This window comes from Eleutherodactylus coqui, chromosome 8 (assembly GCF_035609145.1).
Source record: "Eleutherodactylus coqui strain aEleCoq1 chromosome 8, aEleCoq1.hap1, whole genome shotgun sequence".
Taxonomy (NCBI): Eukaryota; Metazoa; Chordata; class Amphibia; order Anura; family Eleutherodactylidae; genus Eleutherodactylus; species Eleutherodactylus coqui.
The window spans coordinates 190,641,186-190,659,445 of NC_089844.1; the positions used below are offsets into that span (position 1 = coordinate 190,641,186).

The 18,260-nt window shown below is 43.6% G+C and overlaps 1 protein-coding gene across 1 annotated transcript in view; it reads left to right on the forward strand.

The window, feature by feature from the left end:
* Window positions 1–18,260, forward strand: part of DNAH7 (dynein axonemal heavy chain 7) — a 499,785-nt gene that overhangs the window by 31,112 nt on the left and 450,413 nt on the right. Inside the window, exon 5 of the mRNA XM_066577151.1 lies at window positions 10,139–10,226. Within this exon, the coding sequence (XP_066433248.1) occupies window positions 10,139–10,226 (88 nt within the window). The remainder of the gene's footprint in view (window positions 1–10,138; window positions 10,227–18,260) is intronic.

Genomic DNA, 18,260 nt, shown 5'->3' on the forward strand with positions numbered 1-18,260 from the left:
CATAACTTCATTTATATGGAACTCTTCCCGCTCTAAACTAAGCTTATCAATACTACAAAGACCTAAAGAGCAACCCGGAATGGCCCTCCCGGACCTCCGGCTTTATTACTTAGCAGGGCAACTGAGAAATATTCGAGCCTGGGTCCTGGACAAAGAAATGCTCATAGCAGACAAACAGCTTGCGAAACAAGTAAAAGGAAATAATTTACTAAATTACCTAGAGTTTCCAGAATGCACAAATTCCTCCGACGTAATCCCGCTTCACAAACTAGCCCTTGGTGTGTGGAGGGAAGTTAAAACCCTTCAAAGATACCAAAACGTAATACCTGATCTTCCCCTATGGAACAATCCTGGTTTCGCTGCACTACAATCGGTCCCAGACCCACAGTATTGGGTGTCTCTGGGGATAAATACACTGGACGATATATATACGGACGAGATACTCCCTACATTCACTCAACTACGCGATAGGCTACAATCCCCACATCTCCAATTATTCAGATTTTTCCATCTGAGACATGCGCCATATTCCCAATTTCCACCCACTTCAACCCGAATATCCAGATTTCCTACAATTGGCATCCTTAAATCACAAGGACCCAAAGGGCTAATCTCGGCTCTCTACACACATCTTCTCTCGGCCAAAATAGATCACAACCCACTTTTGGGATATGACAGGTGGAAACAAACCATTCCATCTCTCACACCTGAAGACTGGCAAGATATCTCTAAATCTCACCTATCGGTCTCCCCTGCCATAAATAACAAACTGATTCAGTTATACATAATGCATCAAGCATATCTCACCCCCAGCCGTCTTCACAAAATGGGCAATATATCCTCAAACTCCTGCCATAGATGCCGCCAGCCAGAGGCCAACTTTTGGCACCTGATGTGGGAATGCCCCCTGTCAATGAATACTGGTCCAAAACTATTGACCTCATAAATTCACTACTACCTCCCCCATTTACTGTTAATCTGGACCCCAAGATGGTGTTGTTTGGCTTACTGGAGGAGGAGGAGTGGCCATACTACACTCGTACATTTCTCGAGAAGGTGCTATTTTTAGCACGTAAGGTGATAGCCATGAAATGGATGGCTACAGAACCCCCCTACAACTCTACACTGGATTCAAATAGTAAATACCGGAGTCTCCTATGAAAAAATTATTTTTCAGAACAGAGGCTGCCCGAGCAAATTTCAAAAAGTATGGGGTGCCTGGTTGGACTCTCATTCCACCTTGTCTACAGAATAAACCCTGAGCCCCCAATTCCATTCCCCCCTCACTTCCCTCCCCCTCTTTTTACCAACAAGCGCTTCAAGACTTGTAATATGTCTCTTTCTTTCTCAGTATTAGACAGAACAGAACGGTTTTATTTGTTCTTTTGTTTGTTTTTTTGTAAGAAAAGTTAAAAAGTTGAAAGCTTACAGTAATAAATGCTCAAACAACCTATTCAAGGTGTACGGTAGCAACTACTGTATTCAATCATACACAGTTTAATAACCATGTATCTATTGACATGTACCTAACAAAGTTGTTCTTTGACTCTGTACTCTGCAAATCTTTCAATAAACAAAACGAATTTTTAAAAAAAAATCAACTCTTATCTCCCATCCATAGGACAGCTGATAGTGTGATGGGTGGGGTCTCACCGCATTAAAGTTTGGAGCGGTGGTTAGTCATGCGTGGTGCCCCTCCATTCATCTTTAATGGGACTGCAGGAGATAGCTGAGCACCAGCCGTGCATGCTCACCAATGCAGAGGGTTCAGTGAGCCCACAGTGACAAGAAGAGGGGACAATGGGTCCCTCTTTTCGGAATCGGTGCAGTTCTCAGCAGTGTGACCTCCACCAATCAGATATTTATCATCTATCAGGTGGATATGTAATAAGTCGTTGTTTCTACGACCGCTTTAATGACTGTTGTTTCTTGTAACAGCATTGCCATATTCCTTTCACGTTTAGTCGGTGCAATCTTGTGAACACCAGTATGTTATGCAGAAAAAGTTTTGCGCATATTTAAGAAATCTGCCATATTCTAAATGCTTTACGGATTTATAGCCAATGTGTTAACTAGGAAAATTCATTGTATTTACACGAACTGACATTTTCTGCCTGAAAAATTACTTCAAAGTGCTGGCCACTAGGGGTCTCCCTTCCTTCTAATATGCTGTACGCTCCCTGTTGTCAAGTGATGCCTGTCTCTCTAGTCACAGGCAGATTGCAGGAAGTGGAGGGCAGGGCTTAGCATGAGGGGGCTTGGTGTAATACAGCCTGCCCTCCTGCTTTCCTCAGATTCTATACTCTGTGTCTTGTGAAGTAGTATACCACCCCCTCCTCTCCTATATATAGTAATTAGGGTCATGGATTAGGGTCACTATAGCACTTCTGTGCTTAACATAGTAACATAGTTTGTAAGGCCGAATGAAGACAATGTCCATCTAGTCCAGCCTGTCTATCCTACGGTGTTGTTGATCCAGAGGAAGGCAAAAAAAAGAGCAGAAGCCAATTAGCCCTTTTGGGGGGGGGGGGGGAGAAATTTCTTCCCGACTCCCTAATGGCAATCAGACTGTTCCCTGGATCAACCCCTAATAGTTCCTACCTGCCTGTATACCCAGATTAACAATTAACCTAAGATTTATAACCTATAATATCTTTCCTCTCCAGAAAGACATCAAGTCCCCTTTTAAACTCCTCTATGGATTTTGCCATCACCACATCCTCAGGCAGAGAGTTTCACAGTCTAACTGCTCTTACAGTAAAGAACCCTTTTCTCTGTTCTACTTATGGTTGAAGTCATGATTATGAATATGTATGTCAGAAGTTAAATTATCTGCTTTTATTGTGTTTTTCCATTTACCACTGGGTATTGTACGCTGACAGGTTTTCCCATCCCCATTGGGTTTCAGGTCACCTAGCAACAGCCTGGGGAATGTTTAGTCAGGTAGCGGGCAGCAAGAGGGCCTGCGATTGGGAGATGAGTCCTCTGCATGGCTTGGGCTAGGGTGATGGTTTAAAAAGGGAGTGTGGCTGGAGCTTAAGTCAGTCGAGTCTAGGAGAGGAGTTGCAGTGAGCATAAGAAGGAAGATTAAAAAGAAGCCAGTGCGGTGGGAAGGAGCAAAAGAAAAGTGTGAATACCAAACTCAGTTTATGTATCATGGACAGATAGTTTGCAGAGAAGAGGAAAGAAGTAGGAGAGGGGCTAGAGGGAAGTAATTGCAGCAAGAAGCCAGAGAAAGTAACCAAGGGAGAGGAAAGAGAATCTTTGTAATCAATACCAGAAAGTAAAGCTTGAATGGAAAGAAAAGTGGATCAAGGGGTATTCCAACCCAAAGCTCTCAAATGTACAAAAAGTGATTCTTTTAGGCCTCCTGTCCACTGGCGATAAATCATTGCATTATCCAGGGCGATAATCTGCTTGCTGGTATCACAATGGACGCTTTCCATAGGATAACTATGGAAAGCGCAGCCCAATGTACACAAGCAGAAAATCACAGTGATTTTCCGCTTGTGTATAAAAATTGTGGTACGCCACAATTTGGCTGCAATTTTCCGTGATGAACCTATCATTAATGATAGGTAAATTGCGGTGACTTTAGTGTTCTCCCGCAGCGGCAATCCGATGCAGGAAAAAGCTATACCTGTGGGCAGGTGGCCTTCTTTAAATCTATTCATCTGTATAATTGCTGCACAGTAAAGAACTCTGTCTCTCTGCCAGTAGAGTGTCCAATAGTTTTGTTTTTACCACCGAATCCTGCCTCCTGGAGTCCCTTTCCACCACCTACAACATCTGCCCTGGGGTACCGCACTGTACTCCAGGAGGAAAAGAACATTTTTATCTTATTTTCCCTTTTTATTATTGTTTTGTCTGGAGTAGGTTTTGGCCTACATACGGACTGGCGTCATGACAAAACAGCATCTTGCCCTACCCAACTCCGCGGGTAGCACCTTAGAGAAAACTGCCAAGGTGTAGCCTAAATTTACCACTGTATAATGCTGTGTCAGGCCGCTCTGTCATCAGAGATGCAGAGCGGTGCCACCATGACTTTCATCAGTAGTGTATAATTGGGGGATTTTAGAGGTGTCAGATTTTCTCAATGGAGCACCTTTCTTAATCCTATGGAATTTATCCAGGCTTGGGGCCAGTGTATATGGATAACTCCTACACAGCTGGGTTGTTAACCCTTTAAATGCTACCTTCAGTTCTAACAGTGGCATTTAAATGCCTCGATCGATGTTCGGGGGTTTTGAACGACCTCCTTGGATGAGATCATGGGTTGCCGTTCGGTTGCAATGGCAGCCGGGGGCCTTCTGAAAGCCCCCAGGGCTGCCATTGCAGACTGCCTATCAAGCAATGTCTGTGGCATGATACTATAGCATTACATCATAATGCAGGAGTGATCAAACCATCATAAGCTCGTTCCCTATGGGGACTAAAAAACATGTAAAGATCAGTTTAGCCCCTTTTGCGACAGGACATAAATGTATGTCCTGGCAGAGGGGTACTTAACGCAACAGGACGTACATTTACGTCCTTGGTATAGCACAAGATCATATATTCTTGTTACATAGTTTGGTGTGGAACCACTGTGTCGTCCCTCTGGGCAGGAAAAACTTGGTGAAACTGACAGCTAACCCAGAGACCGGATCCTCACTCCTAAGCGTGTAGCTTGGTACGAGGTGGAAACTAGGACTGAGCCAGCTCTACACTGGTGAGGAATATGAAATCCCTACCTAACAGAGAGCAGGGTCATCGTCCTGACAAGGACGGCCCTGAGCTGGAACCTGGGTGCTGACTTACTCTGTCATGACCCTAACACTAGAACTGGTCATACTAAGCAGGAATAGAGGTCGAGGGTGAGAGTAGGTAACAGAGAACCTGGAAGGTACACAAGTTGCAAATAGCTACAGCAGACTGGAGTTCAGTAGCAACAGAGATCACTGTAGAAGCAGCAGCCACAAGGTGTCATACACTTCTGAGCTAGTCCTGGTGGATTATCTTCCGCCCATACTCCTAGCAGCTTCAGGTCTAGGTCTAGAGTGAGACGTGAGTGATCTGGCTCATGAATGACAGCAAACAATCTCCATTCTTCCTCCTGAGGCACTGTGAGTGAGAGGATGGGGGTGGGAGTTGGGGCATCTTTTTCAAGTTGCAAAGGCATCTGTCCGTCCGGTTCAAAGGACACTTGGGTCTGTAGTTTTCTTATCATATCCTGTCCCAATTTTAGTATTAGACAGTCTGGTGGATACAGGAATTGATGAGTGACTTCTTTGGGTTATAACTGAATATTCAGCTCTGGTATCAACCATAAAGTTCACAGAATGACCCCATACATTTACTCAGACCATAGGTTCTTGGGGGCCCAGCAGATAGGAACCTGGTCATCCTCATTCAGTATTATCTGCCTACAGTGGAACAATAGCAGCAAAACCAAGATGGAGGTTGTGGGGGCGGGCCTGAATGGCTCTGTCGTGTGTTCATTTCTTATAGCAGCCATTTTGGGCCTAGCCCCTTCCTCCTTCTCTTCCTGTATGAGCAGAGGAAGTGAGGGGGCAGTCTCTACACCAGTGACCATGCTTCCTACACCTTCTGCATTGGTTTCCATCAAGGGGGCGGTGTTGGGGGCCACCCTTCTGTACATATGAAGGATGTGGGTTGTTTCAGGCGCTGTAAAGAGGTGGGGGCTTATCTTGACTGGATTGCTGCAGCCAACAAGTCCACCATTTTTTTCATTGTTTAACAGTCCTTTGTACGCTGTAACTTTCTTCTAATGTCACTATTAGCATCCCAGCTCGGGTCGACATCAGGATATATAGCAACTATGTGAGCAGCTGTATTTGCTATGTCATGTGTGATTATGCTCTGTCAGGTACACCCAAAAACTTGTGTCAATACAGCAACATTCCTCAATACTAAACAGAATACGAAGAAGGTATGGACAGTCCCCTTTCTGATAATTTTTAATTAACATTCCTATTTGCATACGCTTATAATAAAGACAGTGTAATTCACTTCATTACAAGTTTCTATTCCATTCACGAAAGCGAGTACCGCTGCCAGAAGTCTTACATTAGAAGGTCAACACACACTTACCCCTTCTCTCTCACTGAACTGTCTGGGCTGTAAAGGAGGGGTGGTTGAAGGTGGAATTCAACTTTATCAGAGGTTTGTGAGAATCAAGCATTCTTTTAACCGTTTGTATACAGAGCCTGTATCTCATCAAGCCATTTGTAAATGCAACTGCATTCCATTCTAGTGTAGCCTACATTTCCCCCCTTTTTCCCCATTTCTCCTCCCCTTTCAGGAGCTGGAAAGATCCTTGCAATCTTTTCAGCAACAACTATATGTGCGGGCAATTTAAGCACAATACTGGGCAGAATGGCATAAGGTGGGTGTTAACACAGGCTGCAGGGCAGATAATCGGGGGTTCTGAATATTCCTATGCAATTCAGAGAAGGCACCCATCATTGCACTACCAGTGGAAGCATTGGGATGCCAGGTAAAATGTACATCACTGAGAGGTGAGAAGCCAGCCTGTTCCTGCTGTGGAGCTAAGATGGCGCTTGGGTAGCTGTCTAAGGTATTGTTACAGCATATTCAAAAATGGTTGCTGGGCAATGACTGGCGCTGAAATGGCCATCGGGGGCATGGCCTGACTGGGCAATGGTAGGTGGTGGGTCTGCACACTAAACACGTATTGAGGTATGCAGACTGCTACTGGCCACATCAACAACACGGCCATCCAGGGGCAGGGCAATAGGGAGTAAACATCATCCGTGACACTCCAGGGCGGAGCTCTCAGATGGTGAGGAAGGTCTGGCCTTCTTTGTCTTTCACACAAAGCACATGTGACAGTCGCCATCTTGTAACTTCAGCTATCTTTTACTTTTCATCCCCTATCTAAACATTCTTCGCCGGGTCTCTGCAAATTTCAGTGCAAAGCAAGAGGGCCTCATAAAAACAACTTCAGATTTACAGATGATTCGTTCCGTTATGCACCTTCGTGTATCTGGTTAGGCGCCCCACCGGGTCTATTCAAGGACCAGGTACAGAGTCTGTCTTTAGCCCAGTGTCCCAAAAAAAGGGAATTTCGTCAATAGCCAAGACTAGTTTTAACGTAGCAATAATGCTAGTTTAATTGTCCGGTTTTAATGTACAATGGTGCATACCAACATCTATGATCCTTAGTGTATAGTTAGAATAAATAATTGAAGGGATGTGTTTATCGTCCAATTTCTAGGCTCTATATAAACTCAGCTCAACGCGTTTCTATCGCCTTCGCGATTCATCAGGAGCCATATACATAGATAGAACCAGATGTATAAGAGATCAAACGCTCGGGTGTATGTCCATATAATACGGAAATTATCCATAGACAATACACCACGAGTGTAAAAAAACAGCATTCAGGTGTGTGTCTATACGTAATGGAGATCTCTAGACCGTACACCGAAAAAATGCTGGATAAGATGACGACCATCTGTAATTATCAGAAATGGCTATCCCGGCTTACAGAAACAAAATGATATAAGTATCTGCAACCCGGATACCTTAAGCCAATGCTGCCAGTTTGATTATAAAGGCTTTTCAGGGTATAAAACACAGTTATGTATGTCAGGGTATAGAGTTGTCCTGCCTCAACCTCAATTTCTTTCTATATTCTGACCCTGTGATCCCTGAGGTTGGTACAACCAACCTTAAGAAGATGTACTAAGAATGCCCTATAGTACTCATCTAGGCTCAAGATCCAGTGTTTGAGCTACCATCTATAAACTACCCTATAAACGTCCATTAAGCACCCCATACCAAATTGCCTTTATACGGCATCATGTTAATCAACAATGGGTACTATAACCATTAGGGAACATTTACATGTATCCCACCATTTTGAAGGACCTAAGTCAATTGCATAAAAGTAGATGTGATTTTCATTATCATCCTCTAAGCAATTGCATAATTAAGAAATAAATAAATGACCTTTATTACCATCTTCCTTTACATAATATTTTATGAAAGTATAATTAAAAGTTACGTTTTAATTTCTAAAGGATTTCAGTCTGTGAAATTAATGAATAAGTTTACTGATCCCCCTGCAGCTGTGATTACTGCAAATTTCAGCCATCGTTTATCAGCCACAATTCCCCCATTATCATCTAACACGTTTTTTCAAACCTTTTCATCTAAACAACAGTGCGCAATTTTCTGTCAAGCTCTTCATTCTCTACACATGCCTGCTACCTGCAACAGCTGGCACTAGTTCTTCTGCTGTGAACATCCCATCTACATCAGTTTTAGAGTCAGCGTAACCCCGTACGGATAAAAGGCTACCTTTTGTTGTCTACGTTTACATCACTAACTGTACAATGCCGTTTACTGAAATTCTGCGACATACATTCCAAAGATAGTATTAAAATCCTTGGTAAATCCCATTTACGAACCTTACTTATTTCAGACCAGCAGAGTTCATTAGCAAATTTCTACGAACAGTATTACGATGGCCTCCAATCATAATTATTACTCAAGACATCTTCACTTGGAATTCCCATCAAGCTACTAGGGTCTATCTGTCTAGGGTGTGGCCAGGGTCCTACTTCTGTCCATACGGGGCAGGTTGTTTACTAGCGATGGCCTCTATAGCATCGTTACCATACTATCTCACAATATACTATCTCAAAATGCTGGCTCATCCTTTGTAGTTGCCCTCAAACGTACGTCACCGTACACCATCCATTTCCTGAGATCCTTCTCAGTTTCCATTACCCCGCTGGGAGGTAGACGGGCATATCTGAGCAGAGTTTTCCGTTGTTCCAGAGAAATCTGTGAGTGGCGCCATGGCGGTCATATCTGCGGAAATATTTCTGTAACGCCTCCCAGGGGAGTCAGGTGGTAAAAAGCCATCAAATCCCGGACAAGTCCCCCAGATGATATATGACATTTGACAGGACAACCCGGGATCTCCTCAGGAAATGGTGTTTGTTTTATGTGCACACAGACCCGGGTCGATTCACATCTTTCACCCAGAGTGACTATACAGAAAGTTTCTAACACCCTTATACAGTGTGGGCTGGCTTAAATCACAGATTTGGTTAACACTAAGGAAGATCTAAGGCAGAAAGAATTCCATAAGGGGGTTGCTTTGGAATTGGGCTATTTTGGTTTCCAATTACAACAGTGTGAGCAGAGAAGACTTCCAATATACTCCAGTTCTCTGGCTGGTAACAGAGAAGCAATAGCAGTTAAAGTACATTAATTTTTCTATGCCCTCGTACCACAACGCCACTTAGAATTTCCAAAAAGTTTTTCAGTACATTTTATAGTACATTAAGTAGTACCATTGAGAAATACAACTCGTCCCGCAAAAAAAAAACAAGTCCTCCGACAGCGATAACGATGGAAAAATAAAACAGCTGCTGTGGGGCACTTCTGAGGAAAATAACACGGTTATGTGTCCCAAATCACCCTACACTACAAGCCCATGGATTTGTTTCCAGTTTATGGTGGCACTGGACATGAAAACCCCACCATACTCACTTTGTGCTGCCTTGATGTGCCACCACTCACTACCACTCCGGTCTTCTGTTCAACAGGTACTGCCGTGGTCCCGTGGGTCATTTACCCATGTGACCACTGCAGCAAATAGAAGGCCCGACAGGCCTGATGTTGTCCCGTAAACCTGCCGAGACGTAGGATGTCCCCGGGCCTTTTGACAGATGTGGTGGTGCTGGACCGCTGAAATGGCAGTCAGACTTCATGGAAATAAATAACTAGGAAAACCCCTTTAATGAAATGCCAGGTACCCATTAAAGAGGTGGTCCGGGACTTCAGGGATGCGCCATCTGTGTTGTGGCGACGCGGTTTGGTAGTACAGGCATAGCTCTTATTAAATTGAAAGCAATACGAACCTGAGCCGCTGCCATACGGGCGGCACAATCTGCTTCCTACGCTGCTTGTAAGAGTGCGGTGCCAGGAATCAGCTGATTGGTGAGATCCCGATCATGAGGACCGATCAGCAATGGCAAAGATCCCCAAAATCCTGGACAACCCCTTTAAGTTTTCCATTTGCCTTCAGGCATATCCCAGTGATAAGTAGACTACTTTGCATCAATTTGTGTTTTTTTTTGTTTATTACCTTTTTCAGGAAAAACGATGCTGCCACAGTGCAATCTTTTCAATTTGACCAAGTCGGCTCATCTTCTGGCTCATCTCCGTTAGATAAAGACATTCTGGTAAGGAGATATTTATGTACTTCAGCAAAATAAAAGGTAAGATGCATTCAGTTCACGTGTTCCTCTTTGGCCCACAACTGCAGTCATATATTTAAGGCCACTCTTACACATTGGCACAAATACACTGCGATTTTTACCGCCATTTTCGCACAGCATCCAAAAGGGTTTTTTTTAACGCCGCCCATCACTGTGATGGCTGATGAGGTGCTTTAGAAAGCAAAAAGTGCAAAAAAAAAAGCAGACTGCGCTTGAAAATCATTGCATTAGGAAGTTCCCGCTGGAGCTCCGGTCTGCGAGGCCCCATTGAAATCAATGGGAGCGTTTTACCATGATTACCCCAGCGTTCAATTGCAGTAAAAAGCGCATGTGTGAGAAAGGCCTAAGGGAAGCTGTCAGGCCCCCTAAGCTGTCCGGGCTGCCGGCAGACACCCTGGGGCTGGTTTACTACTGGAAATTCTACAGTTTTCTGGTGCAAATCAGCCAGCAAGCTGTCAAACACTCATTTACCCGCCCTTTAGGCATCTGGACAGTTTTTTTGCTGTGTTTATCGAAGGTGTATTTCTTTCTAGAAAAGGTGCGTGGCCTAAGGCCTCATGTCCACGGGGAAAATCAGATCCGCTGCAGATTCTACATGTAGAATCTTCAGCGGGTCCCTCCTGCCCCGCGGACATGAGCGCTGAAAATAGCAATTTAAAAGCATTTACCTATCCGTAGCGGGCGGCGAAGCTCTGCTCTTCCTCACGGCCGGATCTTCATTTTCGGCCGGCGGATGAATTCCTGACGCCGGCGGCACGTCGCCGGCACGTCGTCGACGTGCCGCGCGCATGCGCCGGGCACATCCGCCGAGCCGAAGCAAGGGAGATGCGGCCGTGAGGAAGAGCAGAGCTTCGCGGCCCGCTGCTGGTGAGTAAATGCTTTAAATTCCTATTTTAGGTCTCCCGCGGATCCGGATGGCTTCCATAGGCTTCAATAGAAGCCCGCGGGAGCCGTCCCTGCGGGAGACCCGCATGAAAATGGAGCATGGTCCAGATTTTTTCATGCTCCATTTTTTTAAAAATCACTTTTATTGACGATCCGCGGGTATTTATCTACCCGCGGGTGGTCAATGCATCCCTATGGGGTGCGGATCCGCGCGCGGGAGATCCGCTGCGGATTTTAAATCTCATTTTGCCCGTGGACATGAGCCCTAAATGCAACACAATGCGCCAAAAACTGCACAAAAAGTGATGCGTTTTTTGTCATAAACTAAGCCACATAAAGTTGGTATAAAGTAGAAGACTAAATAGTCTTAGGCTGGGTTCACACAGGGCGGATTTGCCGCGGAAATTCTGTCCGGAATTTCGCCATGGCAAATTCGCCTGCGGCTGCTAATCCCGAGATTAGCCGGCCATGTGGACGAGATTTCACAGAAATCGCCGGCCGCAGCATGTCCAATCTTTTTTTTTTCCCCCATTGCGACCGCACTCTACTCTATGGGAGCGCCAGCTGCAATGGAAAAGTGTGCGGCCAAGCCGCTCCAAAACCCCTGGCTAGGTGCCACGGGTTTTGAAGCAGCGCTTTCCCGGTGGAAATTTCACGTTGTTTCGCTGCAGCCAAATCGCGAAATTTCCTCTGGGAATACGCCGTGTGGAAACCCAGCCTTATAATTTGACCGATTAGTCATTCAGTAGAGCGACATTTACAGGCTGTCTAGTCTAAGCTTGTGCTGTCTATTAGTATAATAGCCCCACTGGTGTCACTTATTGGCTTAGTCGGTTTGATATCTTACTTTGCAGGGCCGGACCGGAGAGACATGCAGGGCAGGTCATGTGTATCCATATATGTACGCTCGTACATTCAGGGCATGCATATCCATATATGTATGCTCGTACATGCAGGTCATGTATATCCATATATGTACGCTCGTACATGCAGGTCATGTATATCCATATATGTACGCTCGTACATGCAAGTCATGTATATCCATATATGTACGCTCGTACATGCAGGTCATGTGTATCCATATATGTACACTCGTACATGCAGGGCATGCATATCCATATATGTATGCTCGTACATGCAGATCATGTATATCCATATATGTACGCTCGTACATGTAGGTCATGTATATCCATATATGTACGCTCGTACATGCAGGTCATGTATATCCATATATGTACGCTCGTACATGCAGGTCATGTATATCCATATATGTACGCTCATACATGCTGGTCATGTGTATCCATATATGTACGCTCGTACATGCAGGTCATGTATATCCATATATGTATGCTCGTACATGCAGGTCCTACATATATCCATATATGTACGCTCGTACATGCAGGTCATGTGTATCCATATATGTACGCTCGTACATGCAGGTCCTACATTTATCCATATATGTACGCTCGTACATGCAGGTCCTACATATATCCATATATGTACGCCCGTACATGCAGGTCCTACATATATCCATATATGTACGCTCGTACATGCAGGTCATGTATATCCATATATGTACGCTCGTACATGCAGGTCATGTATATCCATATATGTACGCTCGTACATGCTGCTCATGTATATCCATATATGTACGCTCGTACATGCAGGTCCTACATATATCCATAAATGTACGCTCGTACATGCAGGTCATGTGTATCCATATATGTACGCTCGTACATGCAGGTCATGTGTATCCATATATGTACACTCGTACATGCAGGTCATGTATATCCATATATGTACGCTCGTACATGCAGGTCATGTATATCCATATATGTACGCTCGTACATGCAGGTCATGTATATCCATATATGTACGCTCATACATGCAGGTCCTACATTTATCCATATATGTACGCTCGTACATGCAGGTCCTACATTTATCCATATATGTACGCTCGTACATGCAGGTCCTACATATATCCATATATGTACGCTCGTACATGCAGGTCCTACATATATCCATATATGTATGCTCGTACATGCAGGTCATGTATATCCATATATGTACGCTTGTACATGCAGGTCATGTATATCCATATATGTACGCTCGTACATGCAGGTCCTACATATATCCATATATGTACGCTCGTACATGCAGGTCATGTGTATCCATATATGTACGCTCGTACATGCAGGTCCTACATTTATCCATATATGTACGCTCGTACATGCAGGTCCTACATATATCCATATATGTACGCCCGTACATGCAGGTCCTACATATATCCATATATGTACGCTCGTACATGCAGGTCATGTATATCCATATATGTACGCTCGTACATGCAGGTCATGTATATCCATATATGTACGCTCGTACATGCTGCTCATGTATATCCATATATGTACGCTCGTACATGCAGGTCCTACATATATCCATAAATGTACGCTCGTACATGCAGGTCATGTGTATCCATATATGTACGCTCGTACATGCAGGTCATGTGTATCCATATATGTACACTCGTACATGCAGGTCATGTATATCCATATATGTACGCTCGTACATGCAGGTCATGTATATCCATATATGTACGCTCGTACATGCAGGTCATGTATATCCATATATGTACGCTCATACATGCAGGTCCTACATTTATCCATATATGTACGCTCGTACATGCAGGTCCTACATTTATCCATATATGTACGCTCGTACATGCAGGTCCTACATATATCCATATATGTACGCTCGTACATGCAGGTCCTACATATATCCATATATGTATGCTCGTACATGCAGGTCATGTATATCCATATATGTACGCTTGTACATGCAGGTCATGTATATCCATATATGTACGCTCGTAAATACAGTTCATACATATATCCATTTATGTACGCTCGTAACATAGTAACATAGTTTGTTAAGTCGAATGAAGACAATGTCCATCTAGTCCAGCCTGTCTATCCTCCTGTGTTGATCCAAAGGAAGGCAAAAAACCCCAAGAGCAGAAGCCAATTAGCCCTTTTGGGGAAAAATTCCTTCCCGACTCCCTAATGGCAATCAGACTGTTCCCTGGATCAACCCCTAATAGTTCCTACCTGCCTGTATACCCGGATTAGCAATTAACCTAAGATTTATATCCTGTAATATCCTTCAGCTCCAGAAAGACATCAAGTCCCCTTTTAAACTCCTCTATGGATTTTGCCATCACTACATCCTCAGGCAGAGAGTTCCACAGTCTAACTGCTCTTACAGTAAAGAATCCCCTTCTGTGTTGGTGATGAAACCCGCTTTCTTCTAGATGTAGCGGATGCCCTCTTGTTACCGTCGCAGTCCTGGGTCTAAACAGATCCTGGGAGAGATCCTTGTATTGTCCCCTCATGTACTTATACATAGTTATTTGATCACCCCATAGCCGTTTTTTTTCCAGGGGGAATAATCCCAGTTTTGATGCCTCTCTAGGTATTCCAGTCCCATCATTCCATGTATTAGTTTAGTCACTCTTCTTTGAACCCCCTCCAGTACTGCAACATCTACCCACAGAGATTCCACCTGTTCTTCTCCTACTGCTATATCTTCCCGTAGCCTTGGCTTTAAGTTCGATTCAGGTCATGTGTATAAATATATGTACGCTCGTACATGCAGGTCTTGTATATTCATATATGTACGCTCGTACATACAGGTCATGTGTATCCATATATGTACGCTCGTATATGCAGGTCATGTATATCCATATATGTACGCTCGTACATGCAGGTCATGTATATCCATATATGTACGCTCGTTTATGCAGGTCATGTGTATCCATATATGCACGCTTGTACATGCAGGTCATAAATATATATCCATAAATCTACGCTCGTACATGCAGGTCATGTATATCCATATATGTACGCTCGTACATGCAGTTCATGTGTATCCATATATGTACACTCGTTTATGCAGGTCATGTGTATCCATATATGTACGCTTGTATATGCAGGTCATGTATATCCATATATGTACGCTCGTACATGCAGGTCATACATAAATCCATATATGTACGCTCGTACATGCAGGTCATCTGTATCCATATATGTACGCTCGTACATGCAGGTCATGTATATACATATATGTACGATCGTACATGCTGGTCATGTATATCCATATATGTACGCTCGTACATGCAGGTCATGTATATCCATATATGTACGCTCGTACATGCAGGTCATGTATATCCATATATGTACGCTCGTACATGCAGGTCATGTATATCCATATATGTACGCTCGTACATGCAGGTCATGTGTATCCATATATGTACGCTCATACATGCAGGTCATGTATATCCATATATGTACGCTCGTACATGCAGGTCATGTGTATCCATATAAGTACGCTCGTACATGCAGGCCATACGTATATCCATATACGTACGCTTTTATATGCAGGTCATGTGTATCCATATATGTACGCTCGTACATGCAGGTCATGTGTATCCATATATGTACGCTCGTACATGCAGGTCATGTGTATCCATATATGTACGCTCGTACATGCAGGTCATGTATATCCATATTTGTACGCTCGTACATGCAGGTCATGTATATCCATATATGTACACTCGTACATGGAGGTCATACATATATCCATATATGTACGCTCGTACATGCAGGTCATGTATATCCGTAGATGTACGCTCGTACATGCAGGTCATGTGTATCCATATATGTACGCTCGTACATGCAGGTCATATATATCCGTATATGTACGCTCACACATACAGGTCATGTATATTCGTATATGTACGCTCGTACATGCAGGTCATGTGTATCCATATATGTACGCTCGTACATGCAGGTCATGTATATCCATATATGTACGCTCGTACATGCAGGTCATACATATATCCATATATGTACGCTCGTACATGCAGGTCAGGTGTATCCATATATGTACGCTCGTACATGCTGGTCATGTATATCCATGTATGTACGCTCGTACATGCAGGTCATGTATATCCATATATGTACGCTCGTACATGGAGGTCATACATATATCCATATATGTACGCTCGTACATGCAGGTCATGTATATCCGTATATGTACGCTCGTACATACAGGTCATGTGTATCCATATATGTACGCTCGTACATGCAGGTCATGTATATCCATATATGTACGCTCGTACATGCAGGTCATGTGTATCCATATATGTACGCTCGTACATGCAGGTCATGTATATCCATATATGTTCGCTCGTACATGCAGGTCATGTATATCCATATATGTACGCTCGTACATGCAGGTCATACATTTATCCATATATGTACGCTCGTACATGCAGGTCCTACATTTATCCATATATGTACGCTCGTACATGCAGGTCCTACATATATCCATATATGTACGCCCGTACATGCAGGTCCTACATATATCCATATATGTACGCTCGTACATGCAGGTCATGTATATCCATATATGTACGCTCGTACATGCAGGTCATGTATATCCATATATGTACGCTCGTACATGCTGCTCATGTATATCCATATATGTACGCTCGTACATGCAGGTCCTACATATATCCATAAATGTACGCTCGTACATGCAGGTCATGTGTATCCATATATGTACGCTCGTACATGCAGGTCATGTGTATCCATATATGTACACTCGTACATGCAGGTCATGTATATCCATATATGTACGCTCGTACATGCAGGTCATGTATATCCATATATGTACGCTCGTACATGCAGGTCATGTATATCCATATATGTACGCTCATACATGCAGGTCCTACATTTATCCATATATGTACGCTCGTACATGCAGGTCCTACATTTATCCATATATGTACGCTCGTACATGCAGGTCCTACATATATCCATATATGTACGCTCTTACATGCAGGTCCTACATATATCCATATATGTATGCTCGTACATGCAGGTCATGTATATCCATATATGTACGCTTGTACATGCAGGTCATGTATATCCATATATGTACGCTCGTAAATACAGTTCATACATATATCCATTTATGTACGCTCGTAACATAGTAACATAGTTTGTTAAGTCGAATGAAGACAATGTCCATCTAGTCCAGCCTGTCTATCCTCCTGTGTTGATCCAAAGGAAGGCAAAAAACCCCAAGAGCAGAAGCCAATTAGCCCTTTTGGGGAAAAATTCCTTCCCGACTCCCTAATGGCAATCAGACTGTTCCCTGGATCAACCCCTAATAGTTCCTACCTGCCTGTATACCCGGATTAGCAATTAACCTAAGATTTATATCCTGTAATATCCTTCAGCTCCAGAAAGACATCAAGTCCCCTTTTAAACTCCTCTATGGATTTTGCCATCACTACATCCTCAGGCAGAGAGTTCCACAGTCTAACTGCTCTTACAGTAAAGAATCCCCTTCTGTGTTGGTGATGAAACCCGCTTTCTTCTAGATGTAGCGGATGCCCTTTTGTTACCGTCGCAGTCCTGGGTCTAAACAGATCCTGGGAGAGATCCTTGTATTGTCCCCTCATGTACTTATACATAGTTATTTGATCACCCCATAGCCGTTTTTTTTCCAGGGGGAATAATCCCAGTTTTGATGCCTCTCTAGGTATTCCAGTCCCATCATTCCATGTATTAGTTTAGTCACTCTTCTTTGAACCCCCTCCAGTACTGCAACATCTACCCACAGAGATTCCACCTGTTCTTCTCCTACTGCTATATCTTCCCGTAGCCTTGGCTTTAAGTTCGATTCAGGTCATGTGTATAAATATATGTACGCTCGTACATGCAGGTCTTGTATATTCATATATGTACGCTCGTACATACAGGTCATGTGTATCCATATATGTACGCTCGTATATGCAGGTCATGTATATCCATATATGTACGCTCGTACATGCAGGTCATGTATATCCATATATGTACGCTCGTTTATGCAGGTCATGTGTATCCATATATGCACGCTTGTACATGCAGGTCATACATATATCCATAAATCTACGCTCGTACATGCAGGTCATGTATATCCATATATGTACGCTCGTACATGCAGTTCATGTGTATCCATATATGTACACTCGTTTATGCAGGTCATGTGTATCCATATATGTAC